Genomic DNA, 25,890 nt, shown 5'->3' on the forward strand with positions numbered 1-25,890 from the left:
TTGCACAAAAATTATTTGGTTTAATTAAAAAATTGAAATCTTAAAACAATTTGTATCATTGCTGGTAATTAGTTAATTATATCTACCATTGATATTGATTTATTTGAAATACGATATTTAATCACATAATTAAAATCTTGATTTCACAAACATATACAGGGTGATCCATTTAACATTGACCAGCAAATATCTCAAAAACTATTTATTATTTTAATAATTTTTTTTTTAAATTATTTTAGTTACATAAAACTCTACATTTATCCATGATAAAATAATTAAATAACTAAGATAATTAAAAAAAAAAATTATTAAAATAATAAATAGTTTTTGAGATATTTGCTGGTCAATGTTAAATGGATCACCCTGTAGTATAAATTTAATTAAGATGGAGTTTTCAAGAATTATATGAGTAAATATAAAGTGTTTTAACATATTAAATTACTTAATACAATTTTACTTATTTTCCATTGTTTTCAGTTAGTGATAAAAAAAAAATTAAATTACCATCATATATTCACAATGTTTTGTTTACACGAAAAATGAAAAAAATATTTTACAAAACAATAAAGCCAAGAGTATAAACAAAGGTCCGTTTATTACAGAAATTTTCAGTGACAATGCAATTATAAGTGGTTTTTTATTTAATAATAAACCTGTACTAGTTAACTGAATTTTATTATTACAAAAAATCTTTTGAATATTTCTGTAAAACAAAAATTTGTAATTCACAATCAGAATCGATATATGTATGAATCAATATTTTAATTATTGAGACAATAAAAAATTACAATTTTATTAACGATATGCGATTGTTAAACTGTAGTAAAATATATTATATAAATGTTTTCACTCACAAATGAAACATTTTTAAAATTACAGTTATTTCTATATCATATTTCTAAAAGTTTAAGTAAAATTATTTTTGCTTTAAGTATCTATTTTTTTCAATCGTAATATAAAAATAAAAATAAAATAGGAATATGTTGACTTTTTATATTCTATAGATAATATAACAAGCACATATTATTAACATCTGATATAAAATCATACAAACAAGTTTTACTTTAATTTTACGACTTAATAATTAAACATTAAATAAGATGAAATTAAATAATAATAAAAACATTTATTTAAATGTTGATTATTATTTTTGTGACAAATTTTGTATTAATTAATATTTTAATGTCTCCGACATTATTTTGTACAAGATGTACTAATTTTTATTTGATCGATAATTTTAATAATTTTTTCATAAATGATCCCCATTAGTGCGAATAAAATTTAACTAAAACTAGTCACGATTATAAAGTATATATTATATTAGTGATATTATAAGTATATAATATCACTTGTCTTGTTTAATGAAAAATTTTTGTTTGGACATTCTTACATAATGTATGTAGAAGTATATAAATATGCTCTCTTATGACATGCTTGTGAGAAAAATAAAAAATTACTATTAGATTTCTTTTTGAACTTTTATCGCCTATATGCTATTGTTCTATTACATTCACAAATACAATTCAAAATAGTAACTATTTGTTTTTACAAACTTCTAGTTTCTTGTATATATTAAATATTCACTACTTTCATTCCTAAAGTATCTGCATTGTTTTAGACTTGATGACATAATGTTTAGACTACTATTGCTTTTATTCTATTAGAATGTCAAATATTTAGGAAAAAATATTAATCATTCAATTTCAATTTCAATAATATACGAAAATAATAATAATCTGTTATTACAGACAAAATGAGAAATTGTGAAAGTTATGGTTTAGCATCAGTAAATTTTGATACTTATTTTAGTGAATCATTTCTTTACTAGAAAATTAATTATCATTCATGTAAATATTTTTAGTTATGAAACAAGAGTACCTTGCATATATTAAACAGTTTCAACATGAACGCTAATAAATCATTACAATATGCAGATAGGGTAGATTGTTTAGGCTAATTAAGTAGAATATTTTAGTAACATTGTCATATTCAATAACATTGAATTTATTTTGAAATAATAAAACTGGTGTGTTCATCACATATATAAAAAATGAATCATTGGCCTTAAATTATAATTTACTTTGAATATTATATAAAGATTATATTTTAACTAGAAATTAATAGACTCATGTAATTTTTATTCCCTTTACATACATGCCTAATTACTGAGGTTCATAATTTTTGCTGTAAAACAATCAATTCGGCAAGTTCAAATATCTATTATAACATTTTAATTTATAAAAAATATATACCAATCTTTAAGTTCATTCAAAATTAATCTAAGATAATAGAAAGTTTTTCAATTACCTTTAATAAGAAAATTATGCAAGTAGTTTATATATTTTTCATGTTGAAGAGTTAAGGAAAATATCTTAATATATATCATCTTTATTTCAATATTTAAAAAATCTAATGTTTTATCAGAATTTTTTTTTTTGACAAAATTGTCTTCTATTAATCAATATATGCTAGTTAAAAAAACTAAAAAATAATTAATAATTTCTTAGTAAAACATAAATGTTGATGTTAGGATAGTCTTATAAAAATAAATATAACTTGTAAAAACTTTTAAATTTTAATTAAAAACTCAACCAAGCTAAATTATTTATATTAACTAACAATTTATTATTCAGTAAATTTAGAATAAAAAATGTTTAACTTTGCTTCATCAAAAACATTTTAACAGTTTTTTATTATTTTTTTTTTTAATATTGTTTTATTAATAATAATTGTTATTAAACTAGGTTTAATGATAAAACCCAATGACAGTGTCTTGAGAATTAGAGTAACACTTAATAGTGCTATTTTATAATCAACAAATTATATTATTAAAATATTTTAGGTCAAATAGAGCGCAGGTATCTTGCTTCTTGAATCCGTATCTGGGCAAATTCATTCTTTTAATTCATTTTATTTTTAAAGAAAAAAACTTTTCAATCATAGACTCTACTGTTTGAAGTTTAATACTGAAAGTTATTGAAAATATACATTTATTATTTCTTGTAATGATCTCATTAACTTGGATAAATATACCTTAGCGAGGGGAACTAAGTATTTATGCATCAACTTAATTGTCATTAACTTTAAACAATTTTTAACATTTTTTTTCAATCGGATAAATTGGTATCAAGTTAACTTAAAAAATAAATATTTTAAGGTTTCTCAATATTTTATAGTAATTACTTTAACTTAGTATAAATCTACTAAGATTAATTAACTATTTACATAAACTTCAAAATTGTTTATTATATATATATATAATAATAATAGTGTAACATTGTAAAATTGTATTTCAACTTCTAGTATTAAAATAAGAAATATTATATTAATTTTTTGTATTATCAAGAATATATTCTTGGTAAATTTATCCATAATCATACATCAGGCGAGTAAGGCAATTATTAGTTTAGTCATATCATAGTCAAGCTATGTATACTTAATAATTCGGAGACTCCAATTTGAGTAATATGGTCTTTACACCTGTTGTTCTTTTTGCACTCAGCTCTGATAATTTCACATGTTACTTTTATTTTTGTATAATACATTCCATCAGCGTCTTTAGAGACCTTCATGACTGTTATTAATAATGCTTTAGGGATTACTAAACATCAGAGGCTTAAATACAAGACGTAGAGAACTTATATAATTAAAAGAACGTAATGTTGGCCAGGTGTGTGTAATCGCTTCGACGGTTTTCACTTTCTGTTATTAATTAATTTATCGCCAACAGAACTCATGCGCTTTACAAGAAAACAAGTATCACATAAAAAATAATACTTTAAAAGTAAAAATACTGAAAAAATACATCAAACACATGGTTCCCTTGTAATTTAGAAAGAGCGTTTGCCTTTATCAATTTAAAGTTCTCACTAAGAGTTGTTTATAAAATTAATACTTATTCAAACTTAAGATTTTAGACATATACTGTTCGGTGAGTGTAAAGTTTTCAACACAATCTGCGTTGAAACAATGTAAGTGTTATATACCCATAGAAAACCTGTTTTGTGTAATCTATGAATCATAATTACTAATATCATTAAATTAATTAACATAAATTATGGTAACATTCAATCAAACTTTAATTTTTTAATAAAAATATATTTTTGATAAGTATAGTTTAAACGAAAAAACTAATTTGTATTCAATTTGATTTTGGATAAAAATTTAATTTTGTAGAAAAAGATAAATATACAAAATGAAAATTTTATTAATTTTAATCATCATAAAAACAAAAATATAAAACTATAATAAATAAAATAAAGATAAAATATACTTTTTTAAAACAATTTTTTACCCTGCAAAATTGCAACCTGTTTATCATTATCAATCATCAGTTTGTCACTGGTATAATTATAAATTAGTAAAAAACAAGTAATTAAACCCATACAAAAAGTAATTAAAAATTAAAAGAGTTTTTTTTTTAATTTTATTTGATTTTTGGTATGTTAAAAATAATTCGTACAAAATGTTGGTTCAATATACCATGTTAAACCTATTTTTTTAATCTATTATAGTTGATTCTAACGATATTTATAGAAAAAGTTGAACATTTTACCATAATAAATTTTTGAATAACTTAGAAGTTTGAAATTAACATTAATAAATAGGAAATTTAATGAGGATTTAAAAAATGTTATTTTTTAAGAATATACAGAGTGATCGAAATCTGGTAAGACACTTATTTTCTTAGAAACTATTGAGAATTTTAAATTTTTGTAAAAAGAAAAAATATTAAGTTTATAAAACTCTACAATAATATGAAGTTAAATAATTTTTTTAAATTAAATGGGAACCACTATTTTTGATTTGATAATATGATAGAAAAAAAAATTACAAACAATTTTGTTCTTATAATTTTTTTTATCCAAACAATCGTTTACGTTTTATAATTGTTTAAAGATTTTGATTTCCAGAAAAAATATTGTCATCTATTACATTTCATAATATCGGTGGCAGTGCAACCGTTATTTTTGTTAGATCCTTAGACTTAGAACCATAGACTTAGCTATTAATAATACACCGAAAACCCGGTTTGAATCTATTATTGTTATCACTCATTTATTGCGTAGTAAATTTTTATAGCTAATTTACCTGTCATAACTTTATCAATAAAATTTAGTTTACGCAACAGCAAATAAAAATAATGATTTCTGTATTTAATACAGTAAAATGACAATAGAAATTTGGTCTAAAATCACTTAACTTTAATAAGCTGTAACGGACGAACGGTTAATCGGATAAAAAAAATTATAAGAACAAAATTTTTTTTTATTTTTTTTTTCTGTCATATTGTAAAGTTAAAAATAAGGGTTCCCATTTAAGAAAATTATAAATAAGGATTTTTATCCTTGAAGGGACGAAAAAAATAATGGTTTGACTACATATTATTGTAGAGTTTTTTGAACCTGATATTTTTTCTCTATAATAAAATTAAAAATTCTCAATGTTTTCTGAGAAAATGAGTGTCTTACCAGATTTCAATCACTCCTTATACCAAAATAAAAGAGTAGCTCTATATAAAGCTTTATTAAAAAAAATGTTTAAAAATATCTATTTAAAACATAATAATAATAATATAATTAAGTCATTGGAAATATAAAACAAAAATTCTAAAAAAATTAAAAATTAAAAAAATCATGGGAAGTGTCACTAATGAGTGGTTTCTTCCATCAAAATGTATTCATGTAAATTTTTCTACTCTTATCATATATGCTTATTGTGCTCATTGTACAGATTGTATATTTCTAAAAAAAAAAAAAAAAAAATATTATAAAGTTCAAAATAAGGATTCCAATTTAAGAAAATTATAAATAAGGGTTTTTATCCTTGAAGGGACGAAAAAAATAATGGTTTGACTACATATTAATGTAGAGTTTTTTGAACTTGATATTTTTTCTCTATAATAAAATTAAAAATTCTAAATATTTTGTGAGAAAATGAGTGTTTTACCAGATTTTAATCACCCTGAATATGGTCAGAAACATATATAGGATGATTTTTTTATGACAAATCTCTCAATTACAGAATAAAAACAATTTTGATTTTATTTTGTTACCTTTAGTTGCATATTATTCTCAAATAATTAGTTATGTAATGCTTTTTAAGTTCATAATTTAATCTCTTAGTTTATATACATGTATAATACAAGAGAGATTACAAGTAAAGGTAGCTAATAATTTTTTATAATGTCGCTATTCACAGATTCGCATCGTTTCTTGCCATTTATGACTTTATCATGAGATATGACAAAAGTATGGTGAAATGTTGTCTATAAATACATTAACTAGTAATACCAAAAGTTTATCTTTATAGCTTATATTAACTAAATTTTTAATTATTTGTAAATAATATAAAAAAAAACATTACAGTCATAATAATCAAATAATAAAAAATGATAAAATTTGATTTTTTATTATTCTTTAAATTAATGTAATTTAATTAACTTCATGATTTTATATTATTTGATTATAATTAGTAAAATTTATTTAGTAGTTTTATGAAATTAATGCATATGCTATAGTTATTTTTATACAACCTAAAAAAAAAAATATTAAATTTAACTTGACATTTTGTTTTTTAATTTTATAATTATTTTTATAAGAGATAATATTTTTTTTAATATATTAGTAATTATTTCAACAACTAACGAAGATTGAAAAATACTAATTGTAGTTTTAAAATCAGTGTGAAAAGATTGGTTAAAGAAAATCTATTTTTACCTCTGATGAGAATTCCTTATTGACCAAAGTTATTCAATAAATTATTTGGGTACAATAAATTTAATTAATCGCAAAATTAAATAGATACTCTAAAACTTAGAAACAAAAGTAAATAAATTTAAAACGAGTATTGACACGATGAATACGAAAGCACAGTGAATGAGTTATGAGTTTTTGACACGATAACTTTGTTTTATACATTTGTTCAAACGAATTATAACAAGATTTATAATGGTAGTTTTTATGTTGCTAAACTTATTTGCAGAAAGGGATTAGTATTTTAGAAAAATATCTTATCAAAATGGAAATCTCATTGTGGGCTTTCAACATTAAATCATAGACTCCAAATACTTCTAAGAAACTGTTTTTGAATTAAGCATGTTTGTTTATAGGTATTAGAAAGATTTTATCATATTACAGGTATATAATTACTAGCTCGTGTCAAAAAAAAAAGAACAACAAACAGTAAAAAGAAAAATCAATATCACCTAATAAAATCTTTAAACATTAGTTAAGAGTATATTAATAATTTTTTTGATTTTATAGCCGGATGTTATTAATTCTTCATCATCGTGTTACCAATATAGGATCAACAGTTTTTCTAAAAAAGCCGGAAATTAAAACGTATATTTTTTTTTATGAATTTATAAATTTTATATTTATTTTATCGAGGTCATAAGTTTTTCATTTTAAATGATGTTTGTAAACTGTACAAGTTAGACATTCTGAAAATCTAATATGTTTCTTAAAAACATCAGACTATTGAACAAATTGCTGTTTAAAAAAATGATTTCATACGGATTGGTGCGTAATGAGCTCACGTTTTTCAAAATAAAAGACCAATATTGAAACTGTGATTATTTTACTTAGAGACAATATTGGGTAAAATCTCACAGCGGATCTTGTCGCCGTGTATTGGTCAATGGATCGTTGTGAAAAGTAGTTTAAACTTTTACACAATATACGTACGATATGAGTATGTGCTTGTATTTGTGGGCGCAGACTTAAAACGTGACTGAAACTGAAATGAGTTAAGAGACCACAATGGGACTGTGTCTTGACTATACATATAATATATTTATCGTGTAAAGTAAAACAAAAACTCATTAAGGCGTCGATAAAGTTATTTTAAAGGATTCCATTAAAACATTTATACGTAGTAGACTTGTATGTAGTGATTTAAAATTTCACGAAACAAAAGAAATTGAAATATTTCATTGAAACTTTTCACAAACTATTTCAAATATAAGTATAAATTAAATATTTACATTTTAAAATGTGTTGTATATACTTATTCCAAAATCCTCATTAAGTAAATAACCGTTTTCTTTAATTAGTATCAATTTTAATTAACATAATTCAATTAAGCTAGGCAAGTCAGGGATAGTAAAAAACCTCTTGTTGCTCTTACTTGCAGGTTTATCAAATTAAAAATTTTTTAGTTTTATCAATGCGATTATATCTTATTATTGTCCTGTGAAACTTAAAACCCAAAATAGTTTTTTTATTATAGTTAGAATATTATATCACAAATAATATAGGCGAATTTCTAAATTACAAGAGAAGGTCACAGTAATGGGATCACCGATTTTCAAAAAAAAATGTATGACTCTAATCTAAATTGAGTATGTAGTTGCACGTACTTTGAATTTTTTGACAATTCTTCTCTTAAATGGGGAAAAATGACTTTGAAAATTTGAATTACCTTAAATAGCCTTTTTTATCATCCCGTAATCGTAGAAACTTAAGGGTCAGTGGAGAACGCGTGTCTCTAGCATTCGAAGTACGAGATTCGAATCCTGCGAGGCGGGTTTACTTTTGCATTTTTTTGATATATTCATAAAACATCTTGCAAAATATTGTGTAAAATACTTTTTTTTTAATATTTTAGAAATATACCTTTAATATATTGTGATAATGAATCGCTGCCAAAGTATATTCTGAAAATATTGTGAGAATATTTTTAAATATTCTGGTTATATTCTAGAAATATTTCATTGCTATATGGGTATGTATATATTTACTTAAATATGTTTAATATTGAAATGATACATGTATTTAAAATTATTTAGAATCCATGTGAATACAGATCTTAGGGGGGTTAAATAATTTCAGACCTTCTTATTAAAAATAATTCCTTAGGTAAAATTATATAGAAATTAAAAAATAAAACAATAAGTTAGGAAGCTCATGTTATGTTTCTTAGAGCCCTACTTGATCTTCAATTGACTTCAATCGTATCAAAATTACTTCAATCCTATAAAATTCATATTACACTTTTACTACAGTTATCAAGTAATAAGAAACTTCTTCGTTAAAACATCTCGTTAGTAACAAATACTGTGATGCAATCCTTTTATTGCTAATTTATTAAGAATATACTTAACCTTTATGTAGATTGTATAGACAAGAGTTATATTACATTTGCCCATTGAAAAAAACATTTTTACATGTTATATTTCAGACTTAAATCACTACTCGTACTTGTTTAGAATTAAATTATAATTTAGTTATAAACTTTTATAAATATTCAAAATTGAAGGTTTATGTTTTTCATAATATTATAGGACAAAAGCAAGTTTATTATGTTAAATGTAAAAATAAATTCTACCCAAAGAATTAATGTGTTGGTTCCTACTGTGTGGACTCTAATTCAATTGAGTAATAGTGTAATTTGCTATACTTAGTAGAAAACTGTTCCCAAGTATTTGCTTTAGTGGAACTCTAATGTGGCCACAAAAGTTGTGTTATACACTACTCTGCAGGTTTTAATCATTTATTGTTAAGGCATTTGAGTTCACACGGGAAATAAATGACTTTGGTTAGATATGTCCGGCTGCTTAATTGTAACGTGAGGTGGGCGAATGTTTTTGGCAATGTTTTTACGTTTGTTCTCTTTGAAAAAAATCAATTGTACCTTTGAACACTTACTTCGTGGTATAACCATCGTTTTATATCGACTATATACACAAATTATTACAATAGTCAAACATAACTTCTTTGTGTTTGATCTTCTTTTATTATAGTCATTAAAACCACTAGCATATGCTATTATATATATAACTATGGTAGAAGAAGATTAATGCATTAAATAAATATATTAGACTGCGTTGAGATTATTTTAGTGGGTAGAATATCATCTACATAAACATATATTTGATATGAAAATGTTCTTATAGTCTTTTAGTAACAAATATTATTTAAAGAAAATTTTAAATATTTTTTAATATTAATTTTAATTAAAAAAAAAACTGTAAAAAGTCAATTTGAGACAGTAATTAAAAAGTTTTATATGTTACTTAAAAATTCAAAGTACTTAATTTTTAATTTATATTCAATGTTAGGCTTATGTATAACTCAGATTGTTTACGTAGATATTCCTATAAAAGGGACACAACGAATTAAGTATTGACATCTAAATATTGACTTTTAGATTAATTGATAAGAAATGCTTAAAAATTATTATACTATAAAAAATTCTTAAATGAAGTTTCTGTCATCAATTGAAGGGTTTATGTATATCCAGTAAATGACATAAGCTTGAATTACTTGTTTTATTTTTATATCTTATTTTATGACATCAATATTACAGGTAAATTACTTGTCATAAATTAGTAAATGAGTTTTGTCATTAAATTTTTAATATCATAAATTACAAAACGTAACTGTTAATATCTAAACTAAGAATCAACTTAAAATTAAACTTTATAAAAACTTTATATCAAAAATGAAATCCCAAAAATAAAAATACTTAGCATATTTTATGATTATTTTAATAACATAAAACGCAAAGAGATACTGAACCTCCTTCAGCTTGACAAGATTCACTCGAAAGTACAATGAATGTACTTGTGTACAGGATACAAATGTTTAGGTTAGTAAAAAGAGTCCTTAAAAACAACTAGTTAGTTAATTCCAGATATTTTCATCACATTTTTACGTGACTAATACAACATTTTGAAAAAATAGTTCTTGAAATTGCGTTTAAATAATTCATTTTGATTTATATCATTGTAAAAGAATACCAAAATCATCATAATGAGCTTATTTGTATATTAAAACTTATATTTAAGTTAATTTTATAAATATATATCTTTACTTAATTAATGAATTAAAGTGCCAAATGTTTTATTTCATTGATTTTCTGAAGGTTTTATTGCTTAAAGTTATTTTATGGTTTTAATAGATTAAAATAATTAAAAATGGAATAGCAAAACAGGTTGCATAATCTTTTTAACTTTTACTGTTCTGAAATCATAATATAACATTTCTTTTGTGGCTATAAGCAGTACAATAAATCGTAAGAGCAACAGTAATAATTTTGTAAAACAGCCATAAAGAGACTTCTATGAGAACAATAAATTAGATGTCAACGAAATTGTAATATGGGAGATATTAGTTAAAAAACAAGATATAGCCATATTATATTTATATATAAATATTTATATGCATATAAATACATAATAGTATAATAGGAACAACGTGTGCACATAATTTATAATACAATTTTATAATTTTATTCAGTAGATTTATAAATTCTAATTTTAGATAAAATATCACATTTTGTATATATTTTCTGATCTTACAATAAAATAAAATATTTTATATGTTCATTATTTAATATTTGTTTGATATTAAAGAGGTAAGAGTAAATACTTCAGTTGTGTTTTGAGATGTTTTTGTAAACATTGTTGTTTAAAAGATGTTAAAAAAGAACTTAAAAACAAATTTTCGATAAACAAACTTGTACACAAGTAGACCTTCTGCCAAAAAAAAACTCTAAAATTAATAAAAATGTATGTATTGCTTAGTTGTACATAAATTGTTAGATTTTATTTAAAAATAAGTTGAATAAATTATTTTAATTGTATGTAATTTTATAGGTGGTTCAGTGATGTTGGGTGGCGTAGTTGGTAGACACATGAGTATAAGGAGAAGGGAAAGCTCCCCATCGGTTCCCTATGCTGGGGGCCCGGGGAGCCCCCGATATAGAAGAAGGAGACGGGCTGTGACAACTTCAGATCATAAAACATGTGCACTCATCCAGACAAGAATCAAACTGGGCGATATAATCATGTAAGTTTATTACTAAGGTAATCTCTATAAATTTGATTAGTTAAAATAATAACAAAAATTAAAAAAGAAATCAAAAATAGAATAAAAATTTTTATAAAAATTGCCCAAACAAAATATTAAAAATATTTTTTAGGTGTAATACTAAACTATACTAATACTAATATAAGGTGTATAAAGTAATACTACAAATAGTCTTATTTTATGTTTTTTTTTTATTTTTTAACACTTTTAAAGGGTACATAAAAGTGATAAAATCTCATACATATTTTTTTAGTTGTAGAAAAGGAGAAAATAATACATTTTCATGCTCAAAAAAATGTTAATTCTTTTTAAGCCGATTACTTGTAGCATTTGACTGCAATGACTTTGCTTTTTAGTTCAATAATTCAATCTTACAGAATTATAATATAGTATGTATATTTATTGTAGCACTTTAGTACTTAAGAAATGTTTGTCGCAAATCCTAAAACCCAACTGAAATTATCGTTTTATAAATGGAACTTCGATTGTAACTAATACATGGTATATCATCATGAATATAAAACTTTAATCAAATTATTTTATCGAAGTAAAATTTAAATTTTTGCCGCAATATAATAATTATTTTGAAACTTTTAAAAAAATCAATAATATTACTTATTAATTTAAACAATATTTTTAAAACACTTATTCCGAAAATCTTGTTTTGTAACAAAAAAAAAGTTTTAAAAATCTGAGCAAATAAAATAGTTATTAGTAATTTCAAGTTTTAACTAATTAAATTTTGATATCAAAAATTTTCTGATTATCTATTTCCTATAAAATGAGCTATGAGATAATTAATTTTAAATAACTAGGAAATAGTATGCTTACTGATATGTGTAATGGTATTTATCATATGGTTATTGTATCCTTAAGGTAGTGTCTCTAGTTAAAAGTTATTTTTTTTTTTATTCTGTTAAAATAAAATAAAATAGTAGATAAAGTGACCTCTCGTGGTAAATTTCCAAGTTATCGCGTAGCGAAACGAACTCTGTTGTGGTGAATTTGAGAGTTAAAGTTCATTATTCAGTTACCAGAGGGTGGCTTAAACATATAACCGGTAGAAATTGAATTTTTTTACAAATTTTCCTAAATATTAAAGTGAAAATCATAAAAATATTAACGAAATACGCATTATGTATCAGAAATACAGTGTAAAAGTATAATTGTATTTTTATTTTATTAAATATGTTACAATATATTTTATTAAATTTAGGGAATTATTTTTACATAGCTTTTTGGAATCTTTCAGTTTCAAAGCGTAGTCGAGAAACTGTTGGTATTTACCATATTTTTTTCAGTATACAAGATTACTATCTGGTACTCTGCTACAACAAGATGAGTTTGTCTTAATGAATTGTCAAAAGATTAAAAATCGTATTTAGTTGAAACTAGTAAGAGTGTTATAGTTTTAAAAAATTTTCCTCAATGCTCCTAATAAATAATCATTGAAAATTCTTTATAATTGATAAATTTAGAAAAACATAAAATTAAAGAAACCGATAAAAAAAATGTTTATTTTTTGATTAATTTTATGATTTGTGAAAAAAAAAATCACCTGTATTTAATATAATAATAGTTACATTAATTAGAGTGCATTATAAAAAATTTAAAAGTGACTAACTATAATGTATGATAACTAAGGGCGATTTTATCAATGTATGCTTTTTGATTTCTTCCAAAATAGTAAAAATGATAATATAAAAAAAAGTAAAATAATGACTCTTTAAAATAAAAAAAGGTGTCTCTTAGACGCCGTGTTTTTAGTTTTTGTATCAGTAATCATTCTACGAATTTAAATACTAAGTCACCCATTCGTTTTAATATACCAAAATTGTCAATTCCGTTTTAGCATTTTTTTATTGATAATATCAAGAAGCAGTGTGCCCGAGTTGGTAACGCTGTAGTGTTCGATGCGCACTGTCTTGGGTTCGAAACTCGGTCACGGGCGGCTTTATTTGCCCAGCGAGAGATCAGTTCGGTAATTGGAGTTACCATCCCTTTCTTCGGCGACGGTCTTACCACCCATCCTGGAGTATGAATGGTTAAGAAACCTCCTCCTTTGGGGCACGCTACTATAGCCTCTAATGGGCTTAAAAAAGCGAAAAAAAAACATCATAATGGCATTTATATTAAAGATATTTATTTTTCAAACATTTAATAATATTCTAAGCTTGAAAACTTTGTCATTCAGTTATCTTTTTGTAATTTTGTCAAGCTCTAGCGGAAAATCTTAAACTTTAATAGTTTTTAAAAATAATCACTAGAGCGCATTATTTTACTTTTAATGTATGTAAGCTAGAAGAGATTTTTATCGGGTGTCGCATATTTAGTAACATTACATTCTGTAAATTTTACATTATATTTATTATAATGGTTATAGGCTAATATATCGAATGTACTCATTAAAGACCAATATATTTTAATAGACAATCATTATAAATTTTACAAAACTGTATTAACAGTTTAAATTCCGACCAAAAAAAAAAAAAAATGTATTTTTGCGTTATAGTTTTTTTATTAGAATGCTGCAACAAATAAAGATGAATTTAAAAAGAGAGTTAAAGAGGTCTGGATATGTATTTTCATACCTTTTATCATATTTCATTTTAATTATACTATAGTAATTACATATAAGCACATAATAATTATTACAATAATACTTTATATTTTTCTTTAACGAATGAAGTAAATTTATAAAATAGTGAATAAGGTTTTTCACTGGTATTTTCTTTTCATTACTATGCTATGAGAGATAGTAAAAGTTAACACGGCGCAATGAATAGGCAATATAGGTACACATATAAATAGTGTATTTATATAATATTTCATGATTTAACATAACTAGAAAATATTAAATTAAAAAAAACGCGGCACAGTGGTGACGTGGCATAGTTGGATCNTAAAAAACCCAGCACAGGGGGGTCGCGGCACAGTGGTGACGTGGCATAGTTGGATCAAGTATAATGATATCTGACAGTGATTAAAATCACTATAAAAAAAAAACGCTTCGATGCAAATCTTTAGATAGTGTTTAATTTTAAAAAATTGGTGGATTATTCCAAAAGCTACATAATCTGCTATTTTCTTATTAATATCCTGAATTAAAAAGGGATTATTAAAAAATATTATTTCTCATAAAAAAATTGTGTTGAACCATACACTTTTCAATAAGTTATAGCATTATAAAGTTAAAAATGTAAAAAATAAAATCGAGAATTTTCACACAAAAATACCATTCGGTAGCCATTTTCACCACGAAGACTAAATAAAGTCCGAAATTTTATTTTTTCATAATAAAGTACATTACATTAGCTTTAATTTAAGATATATATATATATAGGGTGGCCCACCACTCACTGACAACTTAAATAACTTTTGATCCAGTTAATATTTTTAGTTGATTTTTTTTTTAAATAATAGTTATACGTTAGGTCTATAGCTATATCTCAATAATTAATTTGTTTACATTTTATTAAAAATATTAATTATTTTTAAATTTTAAATAAAATGTAAAAAAAAAATCTAAGATAGCTATTTTGTAGAGTAGAATTTAAGAAAAATTTTAGTAAAAAAATATCTTATTAATATTCAGTAGTAAATATTCTGTAGCGTTTTGAAGTTTGTGAAAATTTGAATTTTCATGTACTATTTTACGGTATTAAACATTGAAATACGTATTGAGAAAAGGACAGAAGAAAACGCTATCTTTTCAATATACTTTTGAATGTGAGTGATAAGTAATAATTGCCTTATCTAATTTCTTATCATGGTATTAATGCCAAGTTTGTAATGTATACACACTATCATCATATGTATACACAGTAATCATGAAAAAATTGGCGCCGCCATCAGACAAAACGAACGTAAAAATCCTATATGATGTTGTCGCACATTATATTTTTACAATACTTATTTTTATTTACAATGTTTTATCTAAACTGTACCATTACAAGATAATATTGTTAAAATAATATTTTCATATAAATTATTTATTAGAAATCGGATTATCCGAAATTCAACTTGATATATGTCATTTTTATTAAAAAATATTGAAAATAAATAATTCACAACATGTTTTTTTTTTTTAAATGTAATTCAATTTTAAATATTCAATTAAAAAAATGTCTTAAAAATTGAAAAAAGATTAAATAAAATATTTTAGTTGAAACTATTTTAATATTAAATCTGATTGGTAAATAAAATATAACTATTTATTTTATGCCTATGAATAATAGGCAACTGAATATTTAATTTTCGTACTCGTATTTTTAACGTCAATGGTTATTTATATCCTAATTTTCCATGACGAATGTTTATGTCTCAAAATTAATTTTATCATAAGAATAATATTTTTGTTTATTTTTATATCGGAGATTAAATTAAAGCTATTTCTACATAGTTAAGTAGAATCGTTACTCTAATTATCCTTGTTTGATAATAGATTTTTTGAACAATGTCGGATGTTATTAAACGGTTTAAATGTAACTTAAATCTGTTTGATAAATTATCAATTGTATTGCTGTGTAAATATATTCGCTTTAAACATTTCTGGAGTTTAAAAAGTTAATATACATTTTATGTATGATGCCATTTTAGTTAAGTAAATATTATTTAACTAGCTTATAATATAGGAAATTATCTAATTAAGAACATAACTGGTCGATAATAATATTTGGATCTGTACTTCGGAAATTATTATGATTTGTATCCTTTAGTGGAAGGATAGTTGCGTCTGAAATAAGTCTAACGGTAAAATAGTCATTCCCTCGCCGTTTTGGCTGCCTATATTTTAAAATAGTCATAACTTCTGAAGTATATGTCTAAAAATTTTTAATAATGTTTTAAAATTGTACTTAAATTCCCAAGATATTTGGGTAGTCTTTTATTGATATGATCAACATAAACCTTACAAATACCATATCAATTATATCAATGATATTATTTGGTTATTATTAAATTTTTTATTTGAAATTGCATATAATGCTATAATGTATATTTTAAATATAAATTCAGACTATAGCACATAAAAAATAATGAAAAGGGTTGTTATTTGCAACGTAAATTATATTATAGAATGTTGAAGTACAGTTAGCATTTTTAGTTGCGTGACAGGTCTATAAAGTACAAAATAAAATTAATATTACATTTCCAATGGAGTTAGTTTGTATTAACAAAAACAGTGAAGCGCTATGCACATTATAGAGTATTATAATTTTACGTCACTATTTTTTGCTTAAAATTAATTTATAATAACTTTTTTTATAGGTCATACCTTTATCTGTTAAAAGTTTAGAAGCGCAATGAATTTTTGGGAACCCCCTACGATCGTCACGGGATATTGATTGGTCCGGGGCCTTAGCGACACGCGCCAGTATGGCCGTTTCGGACACAATCCAAATCCCTCTTAACTGTTCTTAAAAATATAGTTATTGTTGGAGTTGGTTATCATTTATTATTTAAATATATACATTTCATTTATCAATTAACTGAAAAATAAATTTAACGAAATTAGAAATAATGTAGCTATTATGAATTGAATCTTATTTTGTATCCAACATTTTAATTTTTTTATAAATGCGTTAAAAATGAAAATCCTTAAATTTGCCTTAACAGTTTATTTTACATAGTTAAAATAATATATTATATTTATGTAATATTTATTTTTTCATTTTAAAATTTAACGAAATGCAATTTAAAAAATCTAATTTAAAATAATAAACAAAACTATTATGATAACTGTCACCAAAATATTAATTTTTGGAAAATTTGAAAGAAGAGCGAATATGATTATGAAAAATTTGAATTTATGAATTTATGAAAACTTTGAATAATTTTTAGATTATGTCAGTATTTCTACTTTGGTTCAAAACTTATGTATATGATTATGATCATGATCATGATTTAGTATATGTTTTTTGTATGTGTGGGTTTTTTTATTATCGAATTTATAGGATATCTATTTTTTTGAAAAATTTGAGTCTATTTATATTGTTATATTTATGTAAATATTGACAGTTAAAATATAAAAATAAAATATTCAGTAGTATTTTTACATATGTACAATATGAAAATCATAGAAAATTATTAAAGACACATTAATGAACATGAATGTAACATGAAAAATCAACTCATCTCAAGACATTACAATTAAGTTTTTCACGTTCTTATATTTTTTAAATTTTTTATTTTTACATTGTTTACATTTTATGCTAAGTCAATTATTCATATAGTAGAAGGTATATTAATTTAACTCCACCTGTATAAAAAAAAAACATGTAATTTTTGTGTAAAAATTTTCGATATCATATTTTATTTTTTCAACATTAAATTGCTATAACTTTTTAATAAATGTATGGATTAATACAATTATTTTTTTCATTACTACTATGTTTTTTTCATTTATTTGACATACTTTTTTTTTTAAATCGAATCATTTTTTTTATACACAGGGGGTTAAAAACTTTAAAAATATAAGTAAAATACAAGTAAAAAGTAGTACTTTTTCAACTTAACTTTTGAAAATGTTTCGGAAATACTCTGAGCTTTAAATATATGTCAAAATAAAGCTTATGTTGAATATTATATGTTAAATGCTATATGTTAAAAAAAAATGTATCAACAACTTTTTTTCTATGGGAAAATCGCCGCCGAATTGAACAGAAAATTTAATCTTTATGTAAAAATTACCGTTTAACATGTTAATATTTTGATACTTAAAACTGTCATACCGTTCGAAAAATTTTCAAATCAAAATAATTTTTTTTTTTATTGAAACCTTAGTATTTCCCTTGCGTTTGATATAAATTGTTTGAACCTGCCTACAGGAAAGGATTTAAAATAGAAATTTCTAAAAAAAAATTTAACTTTTCAACTTAAGTTTTGAAAATGTTCCGAAAATACTCAGAGCTAATGTTATACATTAAAATAAAACTTATGTTAATTAATAATAAGCGTTTCTTATAATGGTGATTTGAATCACTGTCAGATATCATCTATACTTGTGCCAACTATACCACGATCCTACTGTACTATCGTTTTTTTACGCACGCTGCCATAAAAGTAACAGCTGCTTTATAATTTCTCTGTAAAAAATTTAAATTTAATTCAGTTACTATATTAAAGTAACTGAAGTAAAATTAAATTTTCCTTTCTAAAAAAAAAAATGTTTTAACTATTAATGGTTCATGATAAATTACAATTTCGATTCGATGACTGAAATAATATTGAGGTACAGAATAATCTAATTAATCTAATTAAGATAATTAACTTTTTCCTTATTTTGTTGATAAGTCCATACTTATATTTTTAATACACGTTTGTTATAGAAGTAATAAATGTATACAATTACTTTATAACTTTTTATAATTTCTCTAGAAAAATTAAAATACTAAATTACTGAATATCAATTTAATACTAAATTTAATAGACATGATAAATATTTATTCATGTATTATAGTTATAAACCATAAAACTTGTAATAAGTATATAATAAAGAAAATAAAATTCATTTATTTATTGTTTAAGTAACGCCTATAAAGGCAATGAGTACAGTTAATATTCATTATATTATATTGTACAAAAACAGTATTTAAGTATATGTGTAATTTATTTATTTGTGTTTTTAGCCAATGTCAGATACGATTGAATGTAGCTTTTCAATGTTTTGAAATATTTATCACTTCATTTTGCAAACATACATATTCTAATATTATAATTAATATGTGACTAATGTTATTTACAAAAACAACAAACAAACATTTTTAAGTAATGACGTGAATACTAGTATTTAGGAATAGTGGCAGCAAAGTAACATTAGCGATTCTGATCAATTTAAAAATTATACTATCGCTTTTAAGGGGTTCCATAAACAATGTACAAACACGCAATCGAATTGGCCAACATGTAAAAAACATGCGTTTATCATGTATTGAATACCAATTGTCTTTATTATTATTACTTTATGTAAGGTTTGAAATGTATTTCTATATTATTCATTACAAAAAAAAAAACTATACTCGAAGTCTTATTTGTTTTAACTTCTAATGATTGGTCAAAATAATTTTCCTAGAATTAAAAAATTCTACATGAGAACAAACCAATTAAAACGTCAAAGTTTACTTATTAAGACAAACAATACTTACATGAATATCATATTTTAATGTTAGACTAATAAGTTTTATTTATAGATAGTATCGTATTAAATTATCACGTGAACTCCATTTTAATATATTTGTGTTGTAATTTACTAAATTAAATGATTAATTAAATTCTCCTATTAACTTGTCATAGGCTAGTATTTATTTATTTTTTTTTGACATTTAAAATTTTATGTTTTAATTAATCTCATAAATTAGTTCTTAATTTTAATTATAATGAAATTTAATATAAAAAACAATGAATCCTGTATTATATTAATACTGAGATTAAAGACATTTTATGTATAATAAAAACAAAATATGTTTTAAAATTCAAAATTAGACTTATAGTGTTAAAATTAATTGTAACTAATGAAACTTAGTAACTCCATAACTAAAAAATGTGTAATAAGAGTAAAATACAGTGTAATTATTTTAATACTAATTACTCAATTTCTCTCTCTCTATATATATATGATATTTTTATATTATATTATGATAAAATTAAAGTAACAAGGAAAATATAAATCATGAAAATCAAACAAAATATAATAGAGAACAACTAAATAATGTTGCATTATTTAATAACAAAAATATCGTTACTTAATTAATAATAAATACAATAATATTGAAGTAAAAACCTTTGTGATAATTATTGCTATAAAATGTAATTCATTTAAGCATTGAAATGCTATAACATTATAAGCTACAACCTAATCGCGTGCTCCTATGCAGACGTTACCAAGTGTAGAGTCCATATAGTATCCATAATCATTAGAACCGCACCTAAAACCTCTAAATTAATTATAGTTTGAGATTAGTATCTATTCCGATAACACAAAGTTTTATAACAATGACTCATGGCAATTTTATTGTTGTTATTTAGTCTAGAGTAGCAAGCACGTGAAATGTGAAAGCATTAATTAACTTTTGAATGACAAACTAATAGAAATATAATGATCATATGCATTTTTATGCTTCTTAGTAATCATAAGGGATACATTTTTTACTTTTACGAGAAGACATTAAACGATATTCAGTTCAAATGACGTACAGTTGGATATCGTTTTACTTCATTAGCTTATTGCCAAGCACTTATTGAAAATTAGGTCCTATGATATATGAAATTATGTTATAAGAGCCGCCCTTAAAATAAAAATATGGAAGGTGATTGAAAAAATTACTTTTAAATGGCGTGACCTTTTTTTTGTAGTAGTATTCAAAATTGGCCACTGAAACGATAAAATATTGACAAGTGAGGGGGTGTTTCATTCGGAACGTTCTTGGTAATGTTGTTCAGTTTTTGAAAAATATTTCTATTATATTAAAATAAATCATGAAAAACGTTTTAAAACAAAAAGTATTTTTAAATCATTTAATATATATAAAACTAATATTTAATTTATGTTACAATGTATGCTATTTAAAATTACATTTTATTATAACTTATTTATTTTATTATTCATTGTATACTGCAACATAAAAATAATAATTAAGATAATAGTAATTTATACTTTCAATCGTAAATGTGCTTAAGGTTTGTAATAGCTTATTATGTACCCTTTTTGTGTTTGATAGAATAATTTTACAAGTAGATTATAGGATTTTAGGAGTAGTAACTTCCTAGGACTAGATAAGACATAAAGCAAAACTTTTAAATAATATTTTAGCAAAAATTACATATAAATATTTTATTTAAAAGTTGATTTGAATTGAATATTTTAATAATAACTATCTACTCAATATTTACACAATATATCTTACATAGCTAATATAAAATTTAAAAAAGTACGTGTAAACTAACATACTTATATATTAATAGTTGCAAGTATAAAAATATGCATAAAGTATTGATTTGTGTTTGTTTAACTTTATGGGAAGTTTAATACCTAATTAGAAATGTTTCCTAAACTCCCATTAATTCTCATTAATGCATTCTCATTAATAGTTTTTATAGTTTTCTAGATATGTCTTTATTTGTTTTATTTATTATTAGTGAATATAAGTAATTATTAAAAATAATATATTTGAAAAATGATTTAACAGAACTTTAAATATTAAAACGCAGAAAAAATTAGAGTGTATCAATTTTTCGATTTGCACACTCTACTGAATCATTCTGCATTTAAAGACGTACTTATAAAATATTCTTACTTAAAAAGTTTATTTTATATTGAATTGTTTTTTTTTTATATATATCATGAATTAAATTTTAGTATGTCTATTTTTCATTGTAAGATACTATACTACAGATATTTTTAAAAGTATTTTTAACAACCTATTATTAAATAAAAAAAAAACCATTATCTTGATAATTTATATAGATTACAAAAAAATATTTTAATTAATAGTAATTTGTTTTTGTATAATATGTGTATAATAAGTGTCGTATTGTTTTTTGGCGGTGACTGAAATTAATCAAGAAAAAACTGAGAAGATCTTGAAGCTGCATAAAATATTGTTCACCAAAAAGACACTTGATTAGTTATATCTTAGTTTATATTCTTAAACTTTCATAACATAATCTAAGTATTAAAAGTCAAAAATCGTTTTCAAAAAAAATTAATAATTGAATTTATAAATTTAAGTGTTTTTTTGTATAGGCTAATATTATTATATAAATGAACTTATGGCATCAGTATAATGTTTTTGTGGACAGATGCAATAGTTCATATACATGGTTCTGCATGTTTTCATAAACTCTATACTTGTTCATACAGTGACTAGTTTGCAGTATTTAAAATAAAACAATTTCTACGCTTTATGACCTATAATAATATAAATTATAATTTTTTTTAATACCAAAGAGATATTTTTAATGGATAAATTATAATAATATTACTATATGGCTTTTTTATTCCAATTAAGTATCTACTTGTATAAACAATAATACATTTCATGGAATAATTGTACTTATAATTTATTTAGCGTGAATACATCGCGTTCTCTTATACCCTTTTTTTAATAATAAATACTGACTTTTGTTATGTGTAATGAACATGTAAAATAAATTAAAATTTTTGTAAGCTTTAAAATGTTCTAGAAATTGAACTACAAAACATTAATAAGAAATTTTACTTAAAATCTGTTTTACTTAAAAATGGTTATCTTGAATTTTTTAAAAATTAATATTTATGTATTTATAAATTTATTAATTATTTATAAATATTATTGATTTTTTTTATAATTTAAAAAAATTTGAAAAAATTGTCAGAACATGTGGGACTACCTTATATATTTATTTCAAACTCTTAAAAAATTATAAGTCGAGTTCTCGTAAGCTGTTAAAAATAATTATTCACTTAGTTGAATTACAAAACAATACTGAAGTACTGAATAGTAGGTCAACCGTATAATAGCAGCTTTAAACAAAACTTTTTGTCGAGATTTTCGTTTACTTTGTCAAATATATCTTTTAAAACATAATATAAGTATTTTTTTTAAATAATAAAATCTCAATATATCATAACAAAATTGTTTATGAAATTTATAACTTTGAAGTTATAAAATTGTAATTTGTTTCTAAGGAATTACCTTATTTTTTTTCAACATTTGATATCTTGGTTTAATAAAATTAAAAACAAATGAAAATAAAACTATACAAATGGTAATTAATTTTTTTTTAAATCAATTATATTTTTGTGTTTCATTAAAAAAATTAGAATTTTATTGTCAATAAGAAATATATTTAAATACTTTTTTTTATTAAAAAAGTTGACTGGATAAAATTGCAAAAATATTATATATGGTTTCAATTGATTAAAATGTTAATAACACGGGGTCATTGGACTTAAGAGTCACTAAGTTACAAAAATATAAATTATCTTTTTGAAATGTAGTTTTACAATATATTTAGATATATAATCATATTAAAAATATTAATTTTAATTATTTATATGAAATAAAACTCAAAATTATTTTAAATAATAGTTTAATAATAAAATAAAATTATTTAAATAATAGTTAAAATAATGCTAAAGTCCGTCCAATTTTCGAAATAATATAACCCCAGTAATTTTTTGTCCATATTAATTTTAGTTAAGCTGAACATCAATTATATTTTTGATTTATTTGAAGTGCAATACTAAATTACAGTCTGAAAGAAATGTAATCGTTTTAATACTTATTTTGATATACGAATATGGCGGTCAAAAATTCTTATTTGAATATTTACTATATAAGTTACAGTAAAAGTTCATATAAAGTATGTGAACTTTGTATACATTTTATATATGGTTATTACGCTTTTTGATACGTTGATAAATTATTAATGAGCACTACCATTCGGAATCCTTAAATATAGTCTGGTCGTTAATACTGATGAGAGGTGTGTGCAGAGTTCGTTATGTTGTATATTTCAAATAATACGTTCAACATACTGTGGGTTTATTAAAATATTGTAAAATCGATTTTTGTATAAAAAAAAGTTCATTATATTTTCTATACAATATTTAGTTTTATGATTTATGTCCCACTTATACCATTTAAAAATTGTTCACTATCGATTACAATAATTTTGTTGGTAATTTTGAAAGTTATACTAATTTTTAATCATATCGTATGTTTTACCTAGAACTTGTTATACTTGAAATATATTGTGTAACAATAATGAATTTAATATACTGCCTCATTTTGTAATTCGATTAATAATTATTAACTAAAAAAATTCTAAAGAATAGTGAATACATGTTTCACTATGGGTTGCAATTTAGATAAAAATTAAAAGTCTAGGTAGAGTTTAGGTCGTAAAATAATTTATTAACTTAAGTAATTAATATAAATATGTTTTGTAAAAATCATTATTGATATACTTTTGAGTAATTAATATTTTGAAGTGTGGTCATAAAATGATTTTACTTCTTAACATTAGTAACACCACATTATATAACATGAGCTTTATCGATGAAGCTTGTTAATTAGAGTTGCATATTTATACTTTTTATCTGGGGGTCCAGATAGCATTTAGAATGTAGAGTAGTGGGTAGTTGCAACCATTCACTACCCTCGTTTTTACTTATGTTTATGGGCATTCCAGACCCCATGGACCCCCTTGTAAATACGCCACTGGTTAATAGGTCGTTTAATTATACTAGTACTATGTCAGTAATATGTAGTATTGAAGATTAACGTTTCTGAATAGTTGAGCATATAAACCTACTTCAAATACCAATACTTTGTATTCCGAATTAAATAATCAGTACTTTATAACACTTACAATTGTATTTTTAGTTGAAAGAATTTATTAATTTTATACAACAGTGCCTGATAGGTACTCATTCTATTTTAAGAAGATATTGTAAAAAGATGCTACATTTAATTTATACTAAATATAAACGTCTAAATTGATTGAATATGAGCTATTAGAGTACATAAGATTAAGATAAGATATTATAGTTATGTTATATACATACGTATATAACATAAGATGTTATATACGTATGTCTTGTTTTTAACTTCATTGTTTGATAATTTTATTTATTTAATTTACATATGTATAATTAGTACTAATACAAAGTGCATAGTGTTCATAATATAACGGTAGTCTTTTATTTATAGTATTTTTCGTGTTTGAATTCATTAATTTAAGGTGTAAACTAATTTATCTAAGTTCAAGAATTCAAAAGAAAATTTCAACGAAATAATCATTAATGAACACATCATGCCTATAAAAGTTGACGTAAATGTACGTGTCATTAATTTAAAGCTTAATTTTTTCATGTTTTTAATATATTGTTAAGTCTTAATTAAATGAGTTCTTTTAATTAAAATTTGGAATAGAAAAGAAAACTATTTAATATATTCTGCGTATTTATGAATTACTCGAGAAGCAACACCTTTTAAAACAAATGCTTATCACCGTAATGCTTAGTAATAATTTTATAATTAATAAGAAAGGTCTTAAATTATAAACACAATCTGTGTTTGTATGTAAGCGT

At 22.9% G+C, this 25,890-nt stretch overlaps 1 protein-coding gene across 15 annotated transcripts in view; it reads left to right on the forward strand.

Annotated features, from left to right (window-relative positions):
- LOC126900317 (voltage-dependent calcium channel type A subunit alpha-1) overlaps positions 1 to 25,890 on the forward strand; it is a 126,445-nt gene that overhangs the window by 42,873 nt on the left and 57,682 nt on the right. For all 15 annotated transcript variants that reach the window (XM_050675953.1, XM_050675944.1, XM_050675952.1 and 12 more), the window contains exon 2: positions 11,603 to 11,795. In XM_050675953.1, the coding sequence (XP_050531910.1) occupies positions 11,614 to 11,795 (182 nt within the window). In that variant the 5' untranslated portion in view covers positions 11,603 to 11,613. The remainder of the gene's footprint in view (positions 1 to 11,602; positions 11,796 to 25,890) is intronic.

The sequence above is a fragment of the Daktulosphaira vitifoliae genome, unplaced genomic scaffold (assembly GCF_025091365.1).
Source record: "Daktulosphaira vitifoliae isolate Bord-2020 unplaced genomic scaffold, ASM2509136v1 Scaffold_3, whole genome shotgun sequence".
NCBI classification, from domain to species: Eukaryota; Metazoa; Arthropoda; class Insecta; order Hemiptera; family Phylloxeridae; genus Daktulosphaira; species Daktulosphaira vitifoliae.